This window comes from Herpailurus yagouaroundi, unplaced genomic scaffold (assembly GCF_014898765.1).
Source record: "Herpailurus yagouaroundi ecotype Mexico unplaced genomic scaffold, PumYag 191, whole genome shotgun sequence".
NCBI classification, from domain to species: domain Eukaryota; kingdom Metazoa; phylum Chordata; class Mammalia; order Carnivora; family Felidae; genus Herpailurus; species Herpailurus yagouaroundi.
In genome coordinates, this window is record NW_024412422.1 from 2,670,787 (window position 1) to 2,689,964 (window position 19,178).

Consider the following 19,178-nt stretch of genomic DNA (forward strand, 5'->3'; position numbering starts at 1 on the left):
GTGGTGAGTTCAGTTCTCTGTGAAGGGGTCCCTTGTGGGATGCTCCTTCCAGTGGCCCCTCGTCGGGGCTCATGGGGCCTTTCGGCAGGTTGCTGATGCTGTTGGGAATCCTGGATGTGGGACGGGTATCGTATGTGGCTAGTTCAAGGCCTCACTTCTTCTGCCTCCCTATACTCCAGCTCTGCGTGGGACTTCCTGCAAGGAGATCTATCGCAGCCTTCCCTCAAGTGCGCTCCGTGGCATGGGTGCTCTGGGCAAAAAGGTTTCCGGGGCCAAATGCGTTTAGGAAGGCTGCGTGAAGGAACATCAGTTAGATGTCCTTGCTGCGGGACTTCCCAGAACCTTTAATGTGTTAGTAATTTGTCGTCAGGTCACCTGACCTAACCTAAATGATCCTCAACTTTCTGCTTGCCCCTTTCATTTCCCTTTTTAAAAAATGTTTATTTTTGAGACAGAGAGAGAGAAAGAGAGCAGGGGAGGGGCGGGGGGGGGGCAGAGGATCAACAGTGGGCTTCGTGCTAACAGCACATAGCCTGGTGTGGGGCTCAAAACCATGAACTGTGAGATCATGACCTGAGCGGAAGTTGGATGCTGGGCCACCCAGGCGCTCCGCCCCTTCGATTTTCTGAGCTTTCCTTTCTTCTAAGGACTCGCAGTATAATGGCCCCCAACTGCTCTTCAGACTGTCAGGCCCAGAGTGGGTGGAGAGACCCCAGTGATCAAAGGGAGCCCCAGATAGGAACGGACTCGCCTCCAGAAATGGCCTTGGGATCTTCCTCTCCTCTGGTACTTCTTGCAGAAAGGAGCCAGGGCTGAAGTGGAGAAGAGACAGCTTAGAGGGGGATACACTGATTGGTTGGCCGAGGGGAGCGGGGAGTCCTTGGGGAGGTGGTGGTTACTGGTGTTTTCAGAGGTGAGGTGGCGGCATCTTGAGCAACTTCCTTTCTTCCAGAACTTTCCCAAAGAGCTTGGCTGCCTCCAGGGCACAGCCCCAGTGGATAGTGAGCCCGTAGCCTCCATGGCCATAGTTGTGGATGACCTGGGAGAGGTTAAGAGAGACGGGAGCCCCGTGCATCCTGGAAGACTCGGGAGCTTCCTGCAGAGTTCTGGGTGAAGCCAGAGGGCAGCAGGGGGCCTCTCAGCTCCCTGGAGGGATGGTGGGGCCCCAGGAACACCAGTAAAGTGACTGGGGAACTGGAGGGTCGACATCCTAGGTTCTCTTTTGCTTAGGAGATGGACCTGCTTTAGGCACTCAGCACAGGAAATGTAGAATCGTCTAGAACTTGAGGTCAGGGATTCCCCTCTCCCAAATTGTTTGAAGTTCCCTACATCACCTTTCTCGTCCGCATCCTGCTCCGGAATGCCAAACCTCCTGTATTAATAGATAGACTCTTCTACCTATCTCGGGGGTTCGGGGAGGGGAAGATAAGTGGGGCCAACATATGGGTGGACTCTGGTTAGCATGCTAATTCATCCTAGGGACAGAGGCAAGACCCCTGGGGACTTTTTTAAAGCCAAAATCATTGGCAGGGAGTTTGACTCTATACGTGACGCTTTCCTCTGTATGTGTGCACATGTGCACGCAAGCACGCACACACACACACACACACATGCACAAAGGTGCACACCACATGCCCGCGATAAGGAAGGAAGGATGACCTATCTACCTAAGGAGGATTCTTTTCCTTTGGGGACCCCAGCTACTCAGGTCAGTTCCTTCAGCCCAGGACAACTTCTGCAGCCTCAATAAAGCCCAGTTCCTACCTCATAAGAGGGAACGTCAAAGAGGGACCCCAGAGAGATGATGGGGCGGCCACAAATGGGCATCTGAGAAACGGCGCTGGAGTCAAACTCAAACCACATCCCAGCCGTGCCCCGCGCTAGCTGTCTGCTTTAGGCAGATGACTCTACCTGCTAGACCCCCGATTTCCTCATCTGAAGCATGGGGGAAACAGTCCCTATCCCCAAGAGCTGGAGAGGAGAATCAGTAAGGTTGTTCGTGTCATGAACACAAAGCAGGCTCAGTAAGTACCCACTTCCCTTCTACTCGACCACAGGCTTTGACACCCTGAGGCACACCGCCCTCTATGCAACCTTCGGCAGGTCCTTTCCCATCACTGAGCCTCAGTTTCTTTATAGAGGAGGGGATGTCAGCCAGTGTTGTTCTTTCCTGGCAGCAGGCTGTGTGGAGCCAGATGTCAGGCAAGACTGGAAATGCCAGAGCCCCCTTACGGGTAAGGGAGGCCCTTGCTTTCCTCATCAGGAGAGCATACCTCTGTGTTTGAAGATGCAAAACGAAGCTGTTCTCTTTCTAGCCGAATCTGGGGGCGCACTGGCCGGAGGCCAGTCAACTCAGCAACAATTTTTGCATCCTGGAAAAAGAAAGTGTTAGTAATTCATTTCCAGATTTTTTTTTTTCTGCTGCCATTTTTAGATGGTAGGGTTAGCTCTTGGAACCTCATTATCATCACCACCACCACCAGCCATCACCACGATGTCACCGGCCACCCCCTCCTCACCATCATTATCACCATCCTGAGCATATTCATTACCAGTCAATACCACCATCACTTCCGCCCCCACCCTCGTCAATATCACGTTTGTCACTGCTACAATCAGGCAAATGTAAACACTGAGATCCCTACAGCGGATACATCTGCTCCTTGTGAAGACAGACGAAGGTGGTTTTAGGCAAGTCCCCACAGAAGATAGCCACTCTTAGCCACAGATGGGTGTCAGCAGCTCACAGCAGGACTTCCTTGTACGTTATCAAATTCTGGTGTCTTCCACGGTCCCTCGTTAGAAGAAGTTTGCCCAGTTATCCAGGTATCTTCCCATACTCAAGGGGTCTCATGGTCAAGCTGCCCAGACCCGAGTCTGCCAGGACCCCTCCCACCTTACCTGCAGTGTGGGCTCCAGTCTGCAGCAGCCTTCCCAGATGGTGTTGTGGTCCTGGATGTTGTTTACCTCGCTCCAGTTCCCTAGCTGAAAGATGCCTCCAAGAGTCACTGCCTGGATCCTAGATAAAAGTGAAGGGCGTCAATGATGAGGGGAAATGAAGCCTTTGAGGTTAATGGGGGCCATGGGCATGCTCACCCTTACAACCATCTCTCCCTACATCCCCGCCGCCATCCACACCGTCAACACCACTGCAATTGCCCCTGGCATCACCACCCACCAGCATCTCTGCCGTCACCACCAATGTCACTGTCAACATCGTCACCTCTTCCGGTGCACAACGCGGTGATTATAGTTAGCGATCCCGTATTATAGACTTTAAAGTTGCTGAAAGAGTAAGCCATAACATTCTCACTACGCACAGGGAAGATGTAATTGTGGGACCTGATGGGCGTGTCAGCTAACCTTACCGAGGTAATCATGTTGTAATATATCAAATCTTCGTGTACATCGTAAGCGTGCACAATATGTCAGTTATATCTTGATATCATCAAAAATACCAATCACTGCCATCATTACCGACCTTGTCATCGACACTACGCCCCCCCCCATTAATGTCAGCGCCTGACCATCCTTGTCCCAGTCACCACCCCCAGGAAGTGGCTTCCCCATCAGTGACAATGCAGCCACCATCGTCACTAACATCGTCACCTCTCCCCTGAATGTCATCATCACCTTCGACCCATATCCCCTTTCCCACCGGCCCTCTCGTTATTTCCAGTCACACCGCTTCCGGGATCCCTGCCCTCACACCCACCACCTTCGTCTCCAGTATCGCCACGCCTGTCGTCCAAAAGCTTGTTCAAGATAGAGCCCGGTTAAGGCCGAGTCTTGCCTTCCCAGGGATTTAGTGGCTCGACTTCACTTAGAAAACACTGGGAGAAAAAGCTTTCAGGGACTTGGGGTGGGCAGCATAAAGAGGGCATGAAGGTGCCCCTTGTTCTATCCTAAGACGTCAGATTCTTACCCTGGGATGATGTACGGGGACTTGTAGATGCCTTTCTCTGGGTCATGGGTGATAATGAAGTGCTTCATCCAAGGGGCATCCACCTGTTGATTGAGGACAGACAAGTCTTATCAGGGGAGCCGGATCACTGGGCTTCCCTGCCCTTCTCCTCTCTGTGCCCAGATGTTCTGACAAGGGTGGCAGAGCCGATTCCCAAGCCCACTCCTGACCCCTCTGCCCCGCCTCTGCCCTGACTTCCTTGCTCCTGCGGGAAGAGCCACCCCTGCTCCCTGAAATTTCACACATTCTCGCCTGCATGACCACAGAGAAGCCCAGCACACGTGTGCCGATCCACGTACACATCAGCCCACATCAGGAACACATGTACACTCAACATGGGCGGGTGTACACACCCACACCCACAAATAGGCACCCTGCACGCATGTGCACACATACACAGTGAGAGGCAACGTGGATGATGTTGACACACACAGGCTCTGAAACCAGGTTGCCTGGGTTCCAATCCCAATCCCACAGCTCACTCCTGTGTGAACTTGTGTGCATATTACTTAATCCCTCCGTGCCTCGTGTTTCCCCATCTGTAAAATAGCAATGGCCATGTGTAGACCCCATCTCAAAGGGTTCTGGTAAGCACTAAATTAAGAACACAATAAAGTGCTCAGGCCTGTACCTAATAACATTCCATAAACGTTTGCTCTTTTCATTATATTACAAGAATATGCAACTCCCACGTATGTACAAACATTTACACCCATGCTTTGCCGTATTAAGGAACAACAACAACAACAACCACCACCAAAGAGAATGTTTGGAGGAATCATGTTTCTTGGTCCTTCTTGTTTCTTTAAGATGCCAATTGCCTGAAATCTGCGAGGCTCCTCTAACAGATGTCCCCGATGCATCCTCTATCTTTGGAGAGGAAATAAGCAGGCAGCTACAATCTCTCTATGAAGAAAAGCAGGAAGTTCCATCCCTCATCTTCACACTCACCTTAATGATCTGTCCCCGGCCTGGCTGCAGCAGGGGGTCCGGTTGCAATGACCCAGCCCACACCCCGGTGCAGTTGATAATTACATCGGCACCTCCTCTTGCTACCTGGCAGCGATGAACAGAGCAGGTGGCGTGGGAAGGGGTGAGGGCCCTGGTACCGCTTACCCCCTCCTTCCCCCTGCCCTATACCCTGCAGCTCCCTACAGAAAAGCGGGGAGCGGGCTCAGTGAGGAATCCGTGGAACTGCCTCCAAATCTCCACTCTGCCATTTACCCGCTATGTGACCTCAGAAAGGTTCCATCACCTCCTCAGGGCCCAGGTGCCTCCGCTGTAAAGCAGGGCTGGTAATATCTCTTCTTAGGCTGTGCGAGGATCCAATGTGACCCTGGATGTCAAAGTGCTTGGGAAGGAGTACTGTGGAAGGGGGGAACCTTCTTGGAACCTCCCAGAAGAAGTCAGATGCAGAGAGAGTTCTCTTCTTCCTTCTGACACCTTTTGATTTTCATTCTCTTGCCTCACACTCTGCTAAGGCACTTTCAGAAGGCATGTTGGAGCCCCTGGCTGTGTGCTTGTGTGGGATACTTGACAGCTCAAGGATGTAACCTCATGGGCACCCAAACACCCAGCCCAGCCCCAGTGACTCCCTTCACAGGTTTGTCATGGGACACACACTTTGGAAGCATTGTTATTGTTCAAGAACCAGTTTTTGCTACACTGGCCTGTGAACTCCTTGGGAATAAGTGCTGTTTCTAAGTCAACATGGATCCCAAGTGCCCAGGAGGGCTCGATCCGGAGGAGGTACTCATTATATAATGCTGGTAGCTGCAGGTACTGAGCACAATTCTAGGTGCTAGGATTGAGTGAAGTCATACAGCAAAGCTCCTGGCATATAGCCAGTGCCTGATGAGGATAGCTGTTCTTGATGGTGGTGTTACTCTGGAGCTGAATCAGCTGAGAGCCTTGACTTTGCAGAAACATTAACCCTGATTTAGGTAGGAAGCAACCAAGTGTCTGGAATTCAGGAGTGGGGTGCAGCTGATACTGGTAAGAGGCAGCCAGCTCTCTGGGCCTAAAACCCTCCGTGGCTTAGAGGTAGATTAGCCTCCAATGGCCACCATAATCCCACTGTCCCTTTGTTCCTGCCACCAACATCAAGACAGAATGCTTGAGTCCTTCTGGGATTGAAGAAAGGCCTGGTGACTGGGACAGGCCTCAGGGGATCCTGGGCGCCCAACAAGGAGCCCCCCAGTCCAGCACCAGGAAGCAGAGGCCTCCCCTCCTCACCTCCCTCCCATATCCAGCCCCTTCCAGCCTTGCAACTCACCTCCTCAAAAGACTCCACCTTCTTCTGGAAGAATTTCACTCCCCTCTCAGTTAACCTGGGTGATCAGACACATCAAAAAAACCCAGGACTCAGTTATTTGTCCCATCTCTCCAAGAGGATGGCATGGGAGATGTTTCCCAAAGAACCTTCTGTGGACATTAGTCCCACAGGTTGCTCCTGGAGAACATGGCTGTGTAGTCAGGTCAGTTCATGAGCACCTTGATAGACTGGTGGTCCATGAAATGTCCCTTGGGAAACCTGAGATGGTCCAAGCCCCTGGTCGGGCAGATGGCGATGAAAGAAGGGCCTTGTTGAAGGTCGTACAGTGAGTCAATGATGGGATTGGGACGTAACGTAAGCCCAGGCGTGTTGGCTCAAAACTCATCCTACGACTACTATATTGCTTTATACCATTAAGGAGAGCGAGATGCGGGGTGGAAGCAGGGCAGGGTTGGACAAATGCTAAACGCCCCTTTGTCAGAAGCAGGGCATGAGGAGGAAGGTGGGCTGGGGACATCCACCCCTCCCTCAAAATGTCCCAGAGGGAAAAATATCTGTCATTGTTAGAGACGCAGTAGAAACATCAAAAGAACAGGAAGGAAATCCTGTGAAAAGTGAAGCATGACTTCAGGACTATTTTATCTACATAATTCCCTCAAGATAGAAAAAGTGGGAACTTACTGTCTAGGAAGAGGCTAGGCAGGAGTCAGAGGTATCCTAAGGTTAGGAGAGATAACTACGTTTTTTTTTTTTTTTTTTTTTTATTGCTTCTTAGTTGTTTCCAAACCTGGCTGATAATTAGAATCACACAAATTTCTAAGCCCCCAGAGGATCTGATTCAATAGACTTGAAGTGGGGTCCTGAAATCTGTATCTTTTAAAAGCTCCCCAGGTCATTTGATAAATGCTCCCATCCATTCTAGATTTTTTAAAATCTTTTTTTTTCAACGTTTTTTATTTATTTTTGGGACAGAGAGAGACAGAGCATGAACGGGCGAGGGGCAGAGAGAGAGGGAGACACAGAATCGGAAACAGGCTCCAGGCTCTGAGCCATCAGCCCAGAGCCCGACACAGGGCTCGAACTCACGGACCGCGAGATCGTGACCTGGCTGAAGTCGGACGCTTAACCGACTGCGCCACCCAGGCGCCCAAAAATCTTAATAAAACAGTAATATATAGGAAATATGGAATCTTCCTTAAGATGACTATCAATATAAAAATGTCTCTCAAAGCTAGTGTTTGCTAATTTAGAACACTATAAGATTCCTGTTACCATCAGGAACAAGACGGGGACACCCACTATCCCCTGTGTTAGTTAGCATTGTTCTGGAGGTCCTGACCACAACAGTTAGACAAGAAAAAACATGAGGTATAAAAATAAAAATAAAAAACTTATGTTTTGCGGGGGACGTAAATGTATCTGGAAACCTCAAGAGAATCCATTAAAACTTCTCCACAAACATCATGTATTTTGGGTGAGGTCAACAGTAAATATCACATGTAAAGAGCTGCCCAGATGGTTCTGGTGCCCCGTCAGGTGCGGGAACCTTGGTTTTAGTGCACAGGAGTCATCAGAACCAAGGATAGCTCCCACCAAGTCGGAGTTTTCTTTAACATTTGGGGCTGGTCGATACAAAGACAAATCCCATGAACAATTGTCTACCACACCCTGGTCCCTGTAAGGTGCTTTCCTAAAACTAAAGTTGAAATTCTCACCTTTCAGTCAGCCACTGTAGATACCTCCTCCCTTCCACAATCAGGCTTGTGTTGAACCAGCCGTAGCTAGAGTAAGAACAGGTAAGAGTGGGAATAAAGAAATAAAGAATCAGAATCAGAGCTATGTTAGAAGCCTTTCAAATGGAGCTGGGAGCAGGCTCTTTTTTTGGGGGGGGGGGTGGCAAGGGTAGAGGCAGGACCACTGAGTGAAGTTCGAACAGGGACTGGTTTTCAGTGCAAGGAAAATTTTTCTATCAGAAAATCCATCCCACAGGTGTGTTGTTTTGAAGGGGCACATGAACTCCAATATTTATAGCAGCACTATCGACAATAGCCAAAGTATGGAAAGAGCCCAAATGTCCACTGACAGATGAACGGATAAAGAAGATGTGGGGTGTGTGTGTGTGTGTGTGTGTGTGTGTGTGTGTATATATATATATATATATATACACACATATATACACACATGCACAGTGGAGTATTGTGGAGTATTACTCGGCAATCAAAAAGAATGAAATCTTGCCATTTGCAACAACGTGGATGGAACTAGAGTGTATTAGGCTAAGTGAGATTAGCCAGAGAAAGACAAATATCATATGACTTCACTTATATGTGGAATTTAGGATACCAAACAGACGAACATAAGGGAAGGGAAGCAAAAATAATATAAAAGCAGGGAGGGGAACAAAACATAAGAGACTCTTAAATGTAGACAACAAATGGTTCCTGGAGGGGTTATGGGTGGGGGGATGGGCTAAATGGGCAAGAGGCATTAAGGAAGACATTGGGATGAGCATTGGGTGTTATATGTAGGGGATGAATCACTGGGTTTTACTCCTGAAATCATTATTATACTATATGCTGACTAGCCTGGATGTAAATTAAAAAACAAAACAAAACAGGGGCGCCTGGGTGGCTCAGTCAGTTAAGCGTCCAACTTCCACTCAGGTCATGATCTCGCGGTTTGTGGGTTTGAGCCCCGCCTCGGGCTCTGTGCTATCAGCTCGGAGCCTGGAGCCTGCTTTGGATTCTGTGTCTCCCTCTCTCTCTGGCCCTCCCCTGTTCATGCTCTGTCTCTTTCTCTCAAATAAATAAATAAATATTTTAAAAATTAAAAAAAATAATAATAGATAAAAAATTGTTTAAAAATCCATCCCTGACATTAGAGTGTGCAAGTGGAGATTGGACATGCATTTTTAGAGGGGATTCAGGCATGGGGTGGGGTGAGGGGAGGACCAAAGAGACATTAGGCTTCAAGGAAAAGAACAGAGGTGTTGGGGGTCACACAGACTGGGTCAGAATCCCATTTTGGTCATTTGGCTGTGTGACCTTGGGAAGCTGCTTAGACTCTCTGAAGCTCCCTTTTTGTCATCTAGAAGAGGGTGGCGATAGGGAGCTTCAGGGCTTCAGTTCTGTGACTCCATATCCTCCACCGCCCCAGCCCAGGGTACCGTTGAGGGGGTGGCTTCTCCAATAGAGCTAGACAGAGCACCAGGAGTCTCTGGTGCCGGTGGCTCTTGGCCTGGGATGGGACAGGAAACTTGGTGTCTCCATCTTTCGCTGCCTCCTGGACGGATCCGTCTGAATCGTGGGACCGTAGCCCCTTTGCCCATGACAATAACCTCACCTGTAATCAGGGAACATGTCCAGGTCCCTGGGAGTCAGCGTCCGAAATCCCAGAACTGTGTTCTTCCACGAGGGATCCTGCCGAGGAAGGAGAGAAGAAGGCACAGGGATGAGTGAAAGTCAATAAAAACGGTAACAAAACTTAAACGACGCGTACTGCGTGGAAGGTGCACTTCGAAGCATTTTATTTATCCCACTCCCTTTAATATCCCCAGCAATCCACGGAGGCAGATACTATTCTCATCTCCGTTTTCACAGATGGGCCAGTTGAGGCTTCAGGAGGTGAAGTAACTTGTCTAAAGTCACACAGCTAATAAATGATTGACCTGAGGTTTGAACCAATAATACAGTTGGGCTCCAGAGTCCATGGTCTTAACCGTGACGCTATACAAAGGAAAGGGGAGCGTGAGGCTGAGGGCGAGTGATAGGGAGGGTAAGAGTCAGAAATAAGAGAGAAAAAGAAGGTGACAGGGTTCCCAAGGGGTGAGAATGCGAGGCAATAGAGAATAGGGTCAGACAACTTGGTGGAGGCTTGGGCCTGACTACAGACCACCTTGAATTCTCTGAGACTCCATTTTCTTGTCCGTAAAATGGAGTCAGTAATCACGCTTGGTCCCACAGAAGGTAACAGACAATGCGGGTAATGCCCTTAGCTCGGTGCTAAACATTGACTAAGCCTTAGAGAGCTGGCCTGGGGTTCCGGGCATCCAGCCAGACTCTCCTCTTCAAGCAACCTGAGGACATCCCCCAAGGCTGTGCCCTTCTTAGCACATTGGGCACCGCGGGGGTCACAGAGGGCCTGGGTTCAAATCCCAGTTCTGCCACTTTGGTTCTCTGACTTTGAGCAAGTTACTGATCCATTCCCCCAAGCCTCTATTTTCTCATCTGTGAAAAGAAGCCAATGCTAGTGCTGACTTGCCGGTGATAATGAGAATGAAACCAGTCACTAGTTGTAACGTAATTAGGACACGGCCTGGTACATGAAATGCGCTTCAGAAGTTTGCGCCACGCTGAGTGTTTTAATCTATCTTAGTGAAAAGTCCTGGGACCTCCAGGGACCCAGGAAGCCTTGCGGCTGCCACATGAAATCACCACCACTACAAGACGTGTCTGGGTTTGACTCAACCAGAGACCAGGTCCCCTGCGTCATCCGAAAATTCTTTGGTCTCTGCCAATTTAAGAGCCAAATTGGAACCAGAAATAATTTTAAAGCAAAAAGAGAATTTAAAGTAAACCTGATTTGAATGCAAGAGTTGGTCCACCTACAAGGCTCAAAGTAACTCCCTGACTAGGGTCCCCAGCCCTGGTCTGTGATCGAGGCTCTGCCCCATGGTCAAGGACTCCTCACTCACCGGAATAGCTTCATGGAAGAGGTTGTAGCCTGAGACTAGGGCCAGGCCCACGTTTGCAGCGTTGGGAGAATGGACACGGCTCAGGAGATAGTCGAAGGTCTGCTGGTTCCAATCCCTGGAAGGATCCCCCAGAGTCTTGGTCACCTAATACCCTGAGCTGGACAAGAAAACTCTGAGGCTTGGCTTGTGTGGGGTTATGCTCACGCTGGTGGAGATATGTCCAAATCCAGAAATCTAGCATGTTCACTCCTGCAAGCGTCCCAAATGCCTAAGGGGTTTTCCCCATCCCCAGACTTTCTAGTATTTCCCCATTCATAGGAAAGAGAAGGAAGGAACCATCTGGGGCCCACCTTGGGCCTGGGCTCGTGTAGCTGTGAGTTTAAAAGAAGGCTTTGGGGACGCCCAGGTGGCTCGGTCGGTTAAGCGTCCGACTCTCGATCATGATATCACGTTTCCTGGGTTCGAGCCCCGTGTTGGGCTCCGCACTGACAGTGTGGAGCCTGCTTGGGATTCTATCTCCCTCTCTCTCTGCTCCTCCCCTGCTCTCTCTCTAACTCACTCCCTCAAAATAGATAAATAAACACTTAAAAAATAATAATAAACGAAGGCTTTGACCTGCTTGAGGCCTTCGAGCCCCACAGTTCAGGCTCACTCTGAGCACCCCCCATGTAAATGCCGACAGTAGACTGTAGCTCGTGGCTCCCAGACATTTTCCTTCTCTTATTCGTGGGCACAGAGCCCAGGTACATCTCCCGGATTCCCGTGCAGCCAGCGTGGCTGTGTGGCTGCGTTCTGGCCAATGGACTGCATGTGTGGTCCTTATGCTGTGCTCCTTCTAGAAGCACGGCGTACTGACATCAGAAGGCACAGTGGCCATGTCAGAAGCCACAGAGAAGGACAGCAGAGCTATGAGATGCAAGGAGCCTGGGCCCCTGAATTGCCACCCACTGATCAGGAGCGTTGGTTTTGGAATGTATGGGAGAATGTAACTTCGGTCTGAGTTGTTACATACTTGTGGATTTCTGAAGCTGCCAGCAGTTTGCAGTTTCTAAACAGACATAATAACCTTTGCAACGTCCTTGTTAATCCATCCACCCACTGACAAGTACTCCTGATCCAGAGGTTCCTCCAAAAGTTAAAAATAGAACCACCCTATGAGCCAGTAATCACACTACTGGGTATTTACCCAGAGACTACAAAAACACTAATTCAAATGGATACATGCGTCCTGATGTTCATGGCAGCATTATTTGCAATCGCCAAGATATGGAAGTAGTCCCAGTGCCCATCGGTTGATGAATGGATAAAAAGATGTGGTCTATATATACACAGTGGAATATTACTCAGCCATAAACAAGAACGAAGTCTTGCCATTTGCGACGACATGGATGGAGCTAGAGAGTATTATGCTAAGTGAAATACATCAAAGACAAATACAATACGATTCCACTCATATGTGGAATTTAAGAAACCAAACAAGTGAGCAAAGAGGGAAAAAGAGAGAGAGAGAGAGAGACAACCCAAAAAACAGACTCCTAACTGTGGAGATTATGCTGATGGTTGCCAGACAGGAGGGGTGGGTGGGGGGTGGGGGAAAGAGGTGATGGGGGTTAAGGAGCGAGCTTGTTGTGACGGGTGCCACATATTGTATGAAAGTGTTGAATTACTATGTCGTACACCTGAAACTAATGTAACACTGCATTTTAACTACCTGGAATTAAAATAAAAAACTAAAATAAAATATATAAAATAATATAATAATTATAAAATTATTAATTATAATAATTTTGATTAATATAATTTTAATACAACTTAATATAATTTTAATATAATATATAATATATAATTTTAATTAATATAACTTTAATTATAATAAAAATAAAATAAATAAAAAACCCCACTAAATAAAAAGTAAGTGTCACAATGGGCAAATTCAGGAGAAACAGATCTATAACCTATTAAATATAGCTAAGAGACTATTAAAGATAGCAATTAGAATGAGTTCAAAAGAATTGAAAGGCCCCCTTATGAATTTATATATGGAAGAAAATATGTGTCTGAGGGCAAAATTGTTCCCTACAGCACTCAACATCAAAAACTTTAGTGAATTTTGTCCTTCTTTGCAACTATTGCTGGGATTTGAAGGCTCTGTTTTCTGTTAGCCACTGGGGAAATCAGATGAAAGTGACCTTTAAAAATTTTTTTAATGTTTTTTTTTATTTGGTTTTGAGACAGACAGAGACAGAGCGTGAGCAGGGGAGGGGCAGAGAGAGAGAAAGAGACACAGAATCCGAAGGCTCCAGGCTCCGAGCAGTCAGCACAGAGCCCGACGCGGGGCTCGAACCCACGAACTGGGAGATTATGACCTGAGCCGAAGTCGGACGCTCAACCGACTGAGCCACCCAGGCGCCCCTGGATGAAAATGACCTTTAAATAAATAATTATAAACTAGGGGGGAAAAAGCCCCAAAAGTATTCCTGATCACATGGATCACGTGAGGAATGGAGGAAATCCTCCATTGGGCACACAGTAGGGCTTAATGCTTATTAGTATTTTCTTCCAAGTCTTGACAAGGAGCTTGTTCTCGGTGACGGGAACCCGGAGCATCCCCTCATCAGAGTCAGCCCCTCCAGTCCCCGGGCCAGTCTCTAGGACCCTCACTCACGCCTCCTGTGGGTTTCTGGGGTCCGAGAGGTAGGGCTGACAGAGGCCGGCCGCCACGTCGGTGTTGGTGAGCGGGGTGAAGCGATCAGCGTAGACCCTCATGTCCAGGGACGGCAGGACTGATCGGTAGCGCTCGTGGATGCAGAGGGCGGTGGACAGCCCGATGACACCCGCTCCGATCACTACCACGCGCATCGTGCCGGCCTGCGGGACGGAAGGGTTGAAGTGTGCCGTTACCGCCATCACCACTATCCCCTGAAAGCTTAGAAAGTGCCAGATACCGCCAAGCCCCTTCTGTACCTGGCCCTCTCGATGACCCTCACGAACGGAAAAAAGTTGAAACACAGAGAGGCCAAGCAACTTGCCCCAGGTCACACAGCGGGGAAGGGATGCCTCTCTGGCTGGGGAGCCTCCCCGGATACCCTGCCCCAGCCCGGGGACATAAAAAGGACGGAGCAGAGGGCCTGGCTGCGGGCTGGGAGTCTAGCCATCGGGACAATGGGCTCTAGCTTCAAGTCTCGTACCTCAACTCTGCCACCTACTGGCCATTGACGGTGAAATGAGACTTCAACTTCTGATAAATGGGAAAAACAACCCCTCGCTTGGACAGTACATGGGAGATTTAACAAGATGGCCAATGTAAAAACCCTTAACACAGGGTCAGGCGCAAAAGCAGTGGTTTTACTGACTTTTGTGGGACACCTACGGTGTGCCAGCCCCGGTACTAAATGCTTCCCGAATGCATCATTTCTTCTAAGTCTCCCCACATTCTTCGGAGGCAGGGGCTGGTGGTATTGGCCTCGTTGGCCGGATGAGGAAAGGAGGCTCAGAGAGGTGCGGTAAGTTGCCTGAGGTCACACAGCCAGTAAGGGGTGCTGTCGGGATTCAATTTCGATCCAAGCAAACTCAACACCGACTTCTGGCACACCCACCGGGCACCGAGCTGGCGGCTAGCGGGGTGTAATGTCCGGCTTTCGAACTCAGATCTTGCAGCACACACACTCAGCCAGGGCCGGCCTTGGGGGCTGGGCTGGCTGCGTCCTCAGAAGTTTAAAAGGCCCAGCAGCTTTTGACCTTGAAGCTGCTTGGGCCCAGCACAGCAGGGAAATACTGCGTCCGCTCCTGCTGGGGCAGAACAAGAGGACTTTTTGTGTCCGGAAGGGCCAAGTTCAACTTTCCCTCCTCTACACTCACAGCCCTCCTCCCTCAGACCAAGCCTCCTGGCAACCCCGTGGCCCTGATCCGCAGGACATTCTCAATATGGCCTAGTTTTGTAAAAGGGAAAAACGGCTCCAGCCCACAAGAACTGGACTCCGTCGGGGTTTCGGCAGCCAAGTTGGAGATAAAACCACAAAACGGAAAGGCATTGCTCCTCTGGGCCATTCCCCTTCCGGCTGCAAGGCTTGGTTACAGGGGCCGACCCTCTTGGGGATTCCTAGCCTCCTCCCACCCCTCCTCCCCCACACTTTGCCTCAGGAGATTCAATCCCCTCGTCTTTAAAATAAGAGTCACCCTGACCTCGCCAGGTCATCCTGAAAATTAAACCACTAGCCTGGTGAAGGTTCCTAGTACGGCACCTGGCACAGAGTAGGCCCTCAATACGTAGTGACCTCCTTCTGTCCCCCAGCGCCTTGAACATGACAACAGAAAGAACACTGGGGGAAGGAGTAGAGGAAGAAGGGCGAATCAGATCTGGCTTTAGTTCTGACTCTCTGTGTGGCCTTGGCCAACTTCCTTCCCCTCTCTGGGCCTTCTGACTCTCTCTGCAATGACTCCGTAGAGTTGCCCACTTTTGTGCACTAACAATAAGAAGGCACAGCACAGGGGGGGAGGCAGTAACAGCTCAGGCTGGGGGGCAGACGTACTAGGCTCACAGCCTGGCTCAGGCGCACCCCAGCTGTGTGGCCGTGGGCAAGTCGCTTAACTGAGCACGGGTGATCGAAGTCCCAGTTTCCCAGGACTGAGGGTATCCCCAGGATGTGGGCCTTGAGTGCTAAAACCAGGAGAGTCCTGGGCCAGACCGGAATGAGTTGGTCACGCTGACTTAAGTCTCTGTTTCCTCTTCTATAAACTGTTCAGGGTTAACAAAGCTCCCTGCCTATAGTCTCCCCACCAGAATATCAGCTCCGGGAGGGCGGGGAGTTTTATCTACTGTTCTACCCACTGGGGGGCTCATAAAATGACAGCAGTGACTGTCACCCAGTTTACAGGTGAGGGAGCTGAGGCCAGAGAGAGCAAGGTAAATTATTTGAAATCATAACAAGAGTTGGAGGAAAGGTGGGGTGTGAACCCAGCTCTGCCTTTTCCGAGGCCTGTTCTTTTTTTTTTTTTTTTTTTCGTCATCTCATCACCTAGAAAACCAGCAAAGGCTGGAGGAAAAGAGGAGTTGCTTATATAATAGAAGTGGTAAAGCATGAGAAGGAGAGTGTGAAAACCCCCCAGAGGTCTCTGGGCAAGCAGAAAGAGGCTTTGCACCAAAGCAGAGCTGGGATTCGGCATGTCCCCTATAACCAGGCTGTTCACGTGTGTCAAAGCCTCTGGTTAGGAGCAGGGGCACACGCCCCAAAGAAGAGCATGAAGGGGCTCCTGGGTGGCTCAGTCAGTTAAGCTTCTGACTTCAGCTCAGGTCATCTCACAGTTTGTGAGTTCGAGCCCCGCATCCGGTCCTGTGCTGACGGCTCAGAGCCTGGAGCCTGCTTTGGATTCTGTGTCTCCCTCTCTCTCTGCCCCTCCCCTGCTTGTGCTCTGTCTCTGAAAACTAGATAAAACATTAAAAAATTAAAAAAAAAAAAAAAAAAAAAGCATGAGGGAGGCCCAGAGCAACGTCTCCAACCAAATGGCCGAGAGAAAGAGGGGTAAGTAACATTGTTGGACTCAGTTTCTCCAGAGTGTCAAGTTCTAAAAAGGAGTTAGACATTGTTACACAGATGGGGAAAGGGAGGTGCGGAAAAAGAGGAGAGACTCAACCAAAATGACACATTTGTGACAAAAGGGTTCGTGGGGGTCTTGGGGTGAAAAGAGCTCTGTAAAAGGCAAGAATAGGTGGAGTCAGGAAAAAAGTTGGCAACACAGAGGTCCAACAAGAGTATTGCTGGCATGCGAATGTCATGGCGCTGAGAACTTCACACACTGTATCTGTTTTCAGCTCCTAACAACCCTCAGCGTTACCCTTCTGCCCATTTGACAGATGAAGCAAGTAAGGCTCAGACACCCAGCTGGTGAGACGCAAAGCCCAGCGCAGCCTGACTCACACAAGTCCACGTGCCTGAGCACCGGGCACACTGGGCTGGCAAATCACACTATTTGGGAAGTCTGAGGGCTAAGCAGGTGAGAAATAAACAGCCGATATTTCAGGGTCCCGCACTGAAAAACAAAAAACATAAAATAAAACGTTTGTAGGCATTTTTAGCGTGTCGCTGGCAGGCGTAGAATTGAAGAGGGAAAACGTGTTCCCAAAGCCAATCCTCTTGAACTACGTGAATCCAATCTGATGCTGATTAGAGCCCCTGTGTGCATGCGTGTGTGTGTGTGTTTAAGTGCAGTGTAAATGCAGGAGGTTCTCTCGAGAAGCAGGAGCTAGGCTGCAGGATTTGACAGCCCCAGCCCCAGGTAAAATCAATAAAGCATGGGGCTAATGAAGTTTTAGACTCCCATGCACACAGCTCGATTACTAAGTCAACCATTTGCTCGTTGCTCGCGTTTCTATTAGCACTGCCTTTCTCCAGGGTCTTATGCCATCCCTTCAACCAATCATGCTTGGAGTGTGCATCCAGGAAGATGCTGAGGTTCTTACATCTATCTGTGTGTGTGTGTGTGTGTAATTATAACGTCTCCGTAAGTGTGCAGCAGGAAGGGAATTTTGGGTCTCTGCCGCTCACCACATACGTGTAGATTTAGTACCGACATCCTCTTACTTAATCCTCTCAACTGGGAGGTTCTACAGACACGGGACTGAGGTTCAGGGAGAGGAAGTCACTCTCCCAGCGTCACGCGAACAGTGTGGGACAGCGCTGGGACCTGGAGCCTGTTCTAGCTGAGTTTTCTCTGCCATGCCGTGTAACGAGTAGGGAGCAGGCAGGAAGTTAGCACCTGACGCTTTCTGCTTGTTTTTCAGTCTTGGTACGTGTTGGCTTATAACCCTCCTTGTCCCTAGAAAGGAATTTGGGCCAGCTTGGGCCTCTGATTGCTATTTGCATCTACCAAGAAAAAAAAAAAAAAGGAAAGACTTCTAAAACAAATCAACAAGTCACAGACAAGGTATTTGAATAAACATAATCGGGTTGTGCCCTATGGCTACTTCTTAGGAAGCTGACATTTTCACAACTGATCTTGAAAATGGAATGGATTCTATAAATGCTTGATAACCGGGCTATCGGCTCCCTGCCCCCAAATAATAATTACCATTTATTGAGTACTTGCTATGTGCCCAGTCCGTGCTCAGTACGTTCTGTTTATCACTTCTTTTGATACTCAAGTTAACCCCATAAGAGGTGATTATGATCCCTGTCTTCCAGATGAGGGAAAGGAAGTCTGGAGAGGCGAAGGCACCTGCCTGCGTTCCTGCCTTGGCTCCAGGGCTGTTACCTACCTGCCTTGGGCTCTAATGTGGAGCCTTCTCCTTAACGCCCGGAGGACCTTGGGTCCTGGTGCACCGCCGCCCCCACTCACCTGGATTGCCAAACTTCTGAAGAAAGGAGACAGCTGGGCGCAGGATTTTACCTCCTGAGAGGAGTCTCCTGATTCTGAGGCGTCCTGTCCTCAGCCCTCTGCCCGCCAACGGGGACTGAAGCTCAGGGTCAAAGTCTGGACTTGTGGACAGGACACAGCGAGGGGTAGGGCTTGGCGCTGTTGCTTCTCACAGGCTGGGAGACTCCCCTCCCCTCCCCTCCTTCTGGTCCCTGAAAAGTTGCCTGACTTTTCTGGCCGATCCCAAGCCCCTGCGGACAGCCCTCGGTGGGGAGGGAGGGCGGCAGGGCTGATGGGGACAAGGAGGTCTGTCTCCTGGGCCAGCTGGAGAGGATCCTCTTTCTTCCCTCTTCCTGCTGCCACCCTGGGGGAGGGGAAGGTTTTTCCCTGAGCCGCTGTGGGCCTGGTCAGCCTGGGAGCCCTGCGGGGAGGCCAGAGATACAGGACAGGGGCTCCAGCGGCCAGCCGGCCAGCCTAATGCCATTCTGGAATGCTGGGTGCATGAGGCCAAGGAGAGACTCAAGGCAACGCCTGTTTGGGTGGCTCTTTGTTCCCGTATCCCAGAGACACGGGTGGCAGGACTCCAGGTCCCTCCTCTGCCGGGGCTAGACCTGGAGCTGGGTTACTGGAGCCAAAAAATCATCAGGCGCCTCACTATGTGGATGGGGAAACTGAGGCCCTGAGAGAGGGACTAGCCACCCCTGAGTAAGGCATCCTTTGGGTCAGCTTTGAAGATCCAACCTCCCCTTCCCTATCTTGCATCAAATGCAACAGTTTGGATAGGGGGCGCCTGGATGACTCAGTCGTTGAGCGTGGGGCTTGGGCTCAGGTCATGATCTCACAGTTTGTGAGTTCGAGCCCCGCATCGGGCTCACTGCTGTCAGCATGAAGCCTGT

The 19,178-nt window shown here is 49.9% G+C and overlaps 1 protein-coding gene across 4 annotated transcripts; it reads right to left on the reverse strand.

The window, feature by feature from the left end:
* Window positions 1–637: 637 nt before the first annotated feature.
* Window positions 638–18,446, reverse strand: DAO (D-amino acid oxidase). 4 transcript variants are annotated; one of them, XM_040443640.1, is made up of 13 exons: window positions 18,265–18,444; window positions 13,598–13,800; window positions 10,933–11,047; window positions 9,582–9,658; window positions 7,955–8,020; window positions 6,240–6,294; window positions 4,916–5,020; window positions 4,675–4,834; window positions 4,361–4,503; window positions 3,926–4,008; window positions 2,902–3,019; window positions 2,274–2,372; window positions 638–1,039 (listed from the first exon to the last, which is right to left on the reverse strand). In XM_040443640.1, the coding sequence occupies exons 2-13, from the start codon at window positions 13,789–13,791 to the stop codon at window positions 908–910; spliced, it is 1,347 nt and encodes a 448-aa protein (XP_040299574.1). In that variant the 5' UTR covers window positions 13,792–13,800; window positions 18,265–18,444; the 3' UTR covers window positions 638–907. The 4 variants fall into 4 exon arrangements, with proteins under 4 accessions (XP_040299574.1, XP_040299575.1, XP_040299576.1 ...); XM_040443641.1 differs by lacking the exon at window positions 18,265–18,444 and adding an exon at window positions 16,848–17,074; XM_040443642.1 differs by lacking the exon at window positions 4,916–5,020 and having other exon boundaries at window positions 4,675–4,870; window positions 18,265–18,446.
* Window positions 18,447–19,178: the final 732 nt, after the last annotated feature.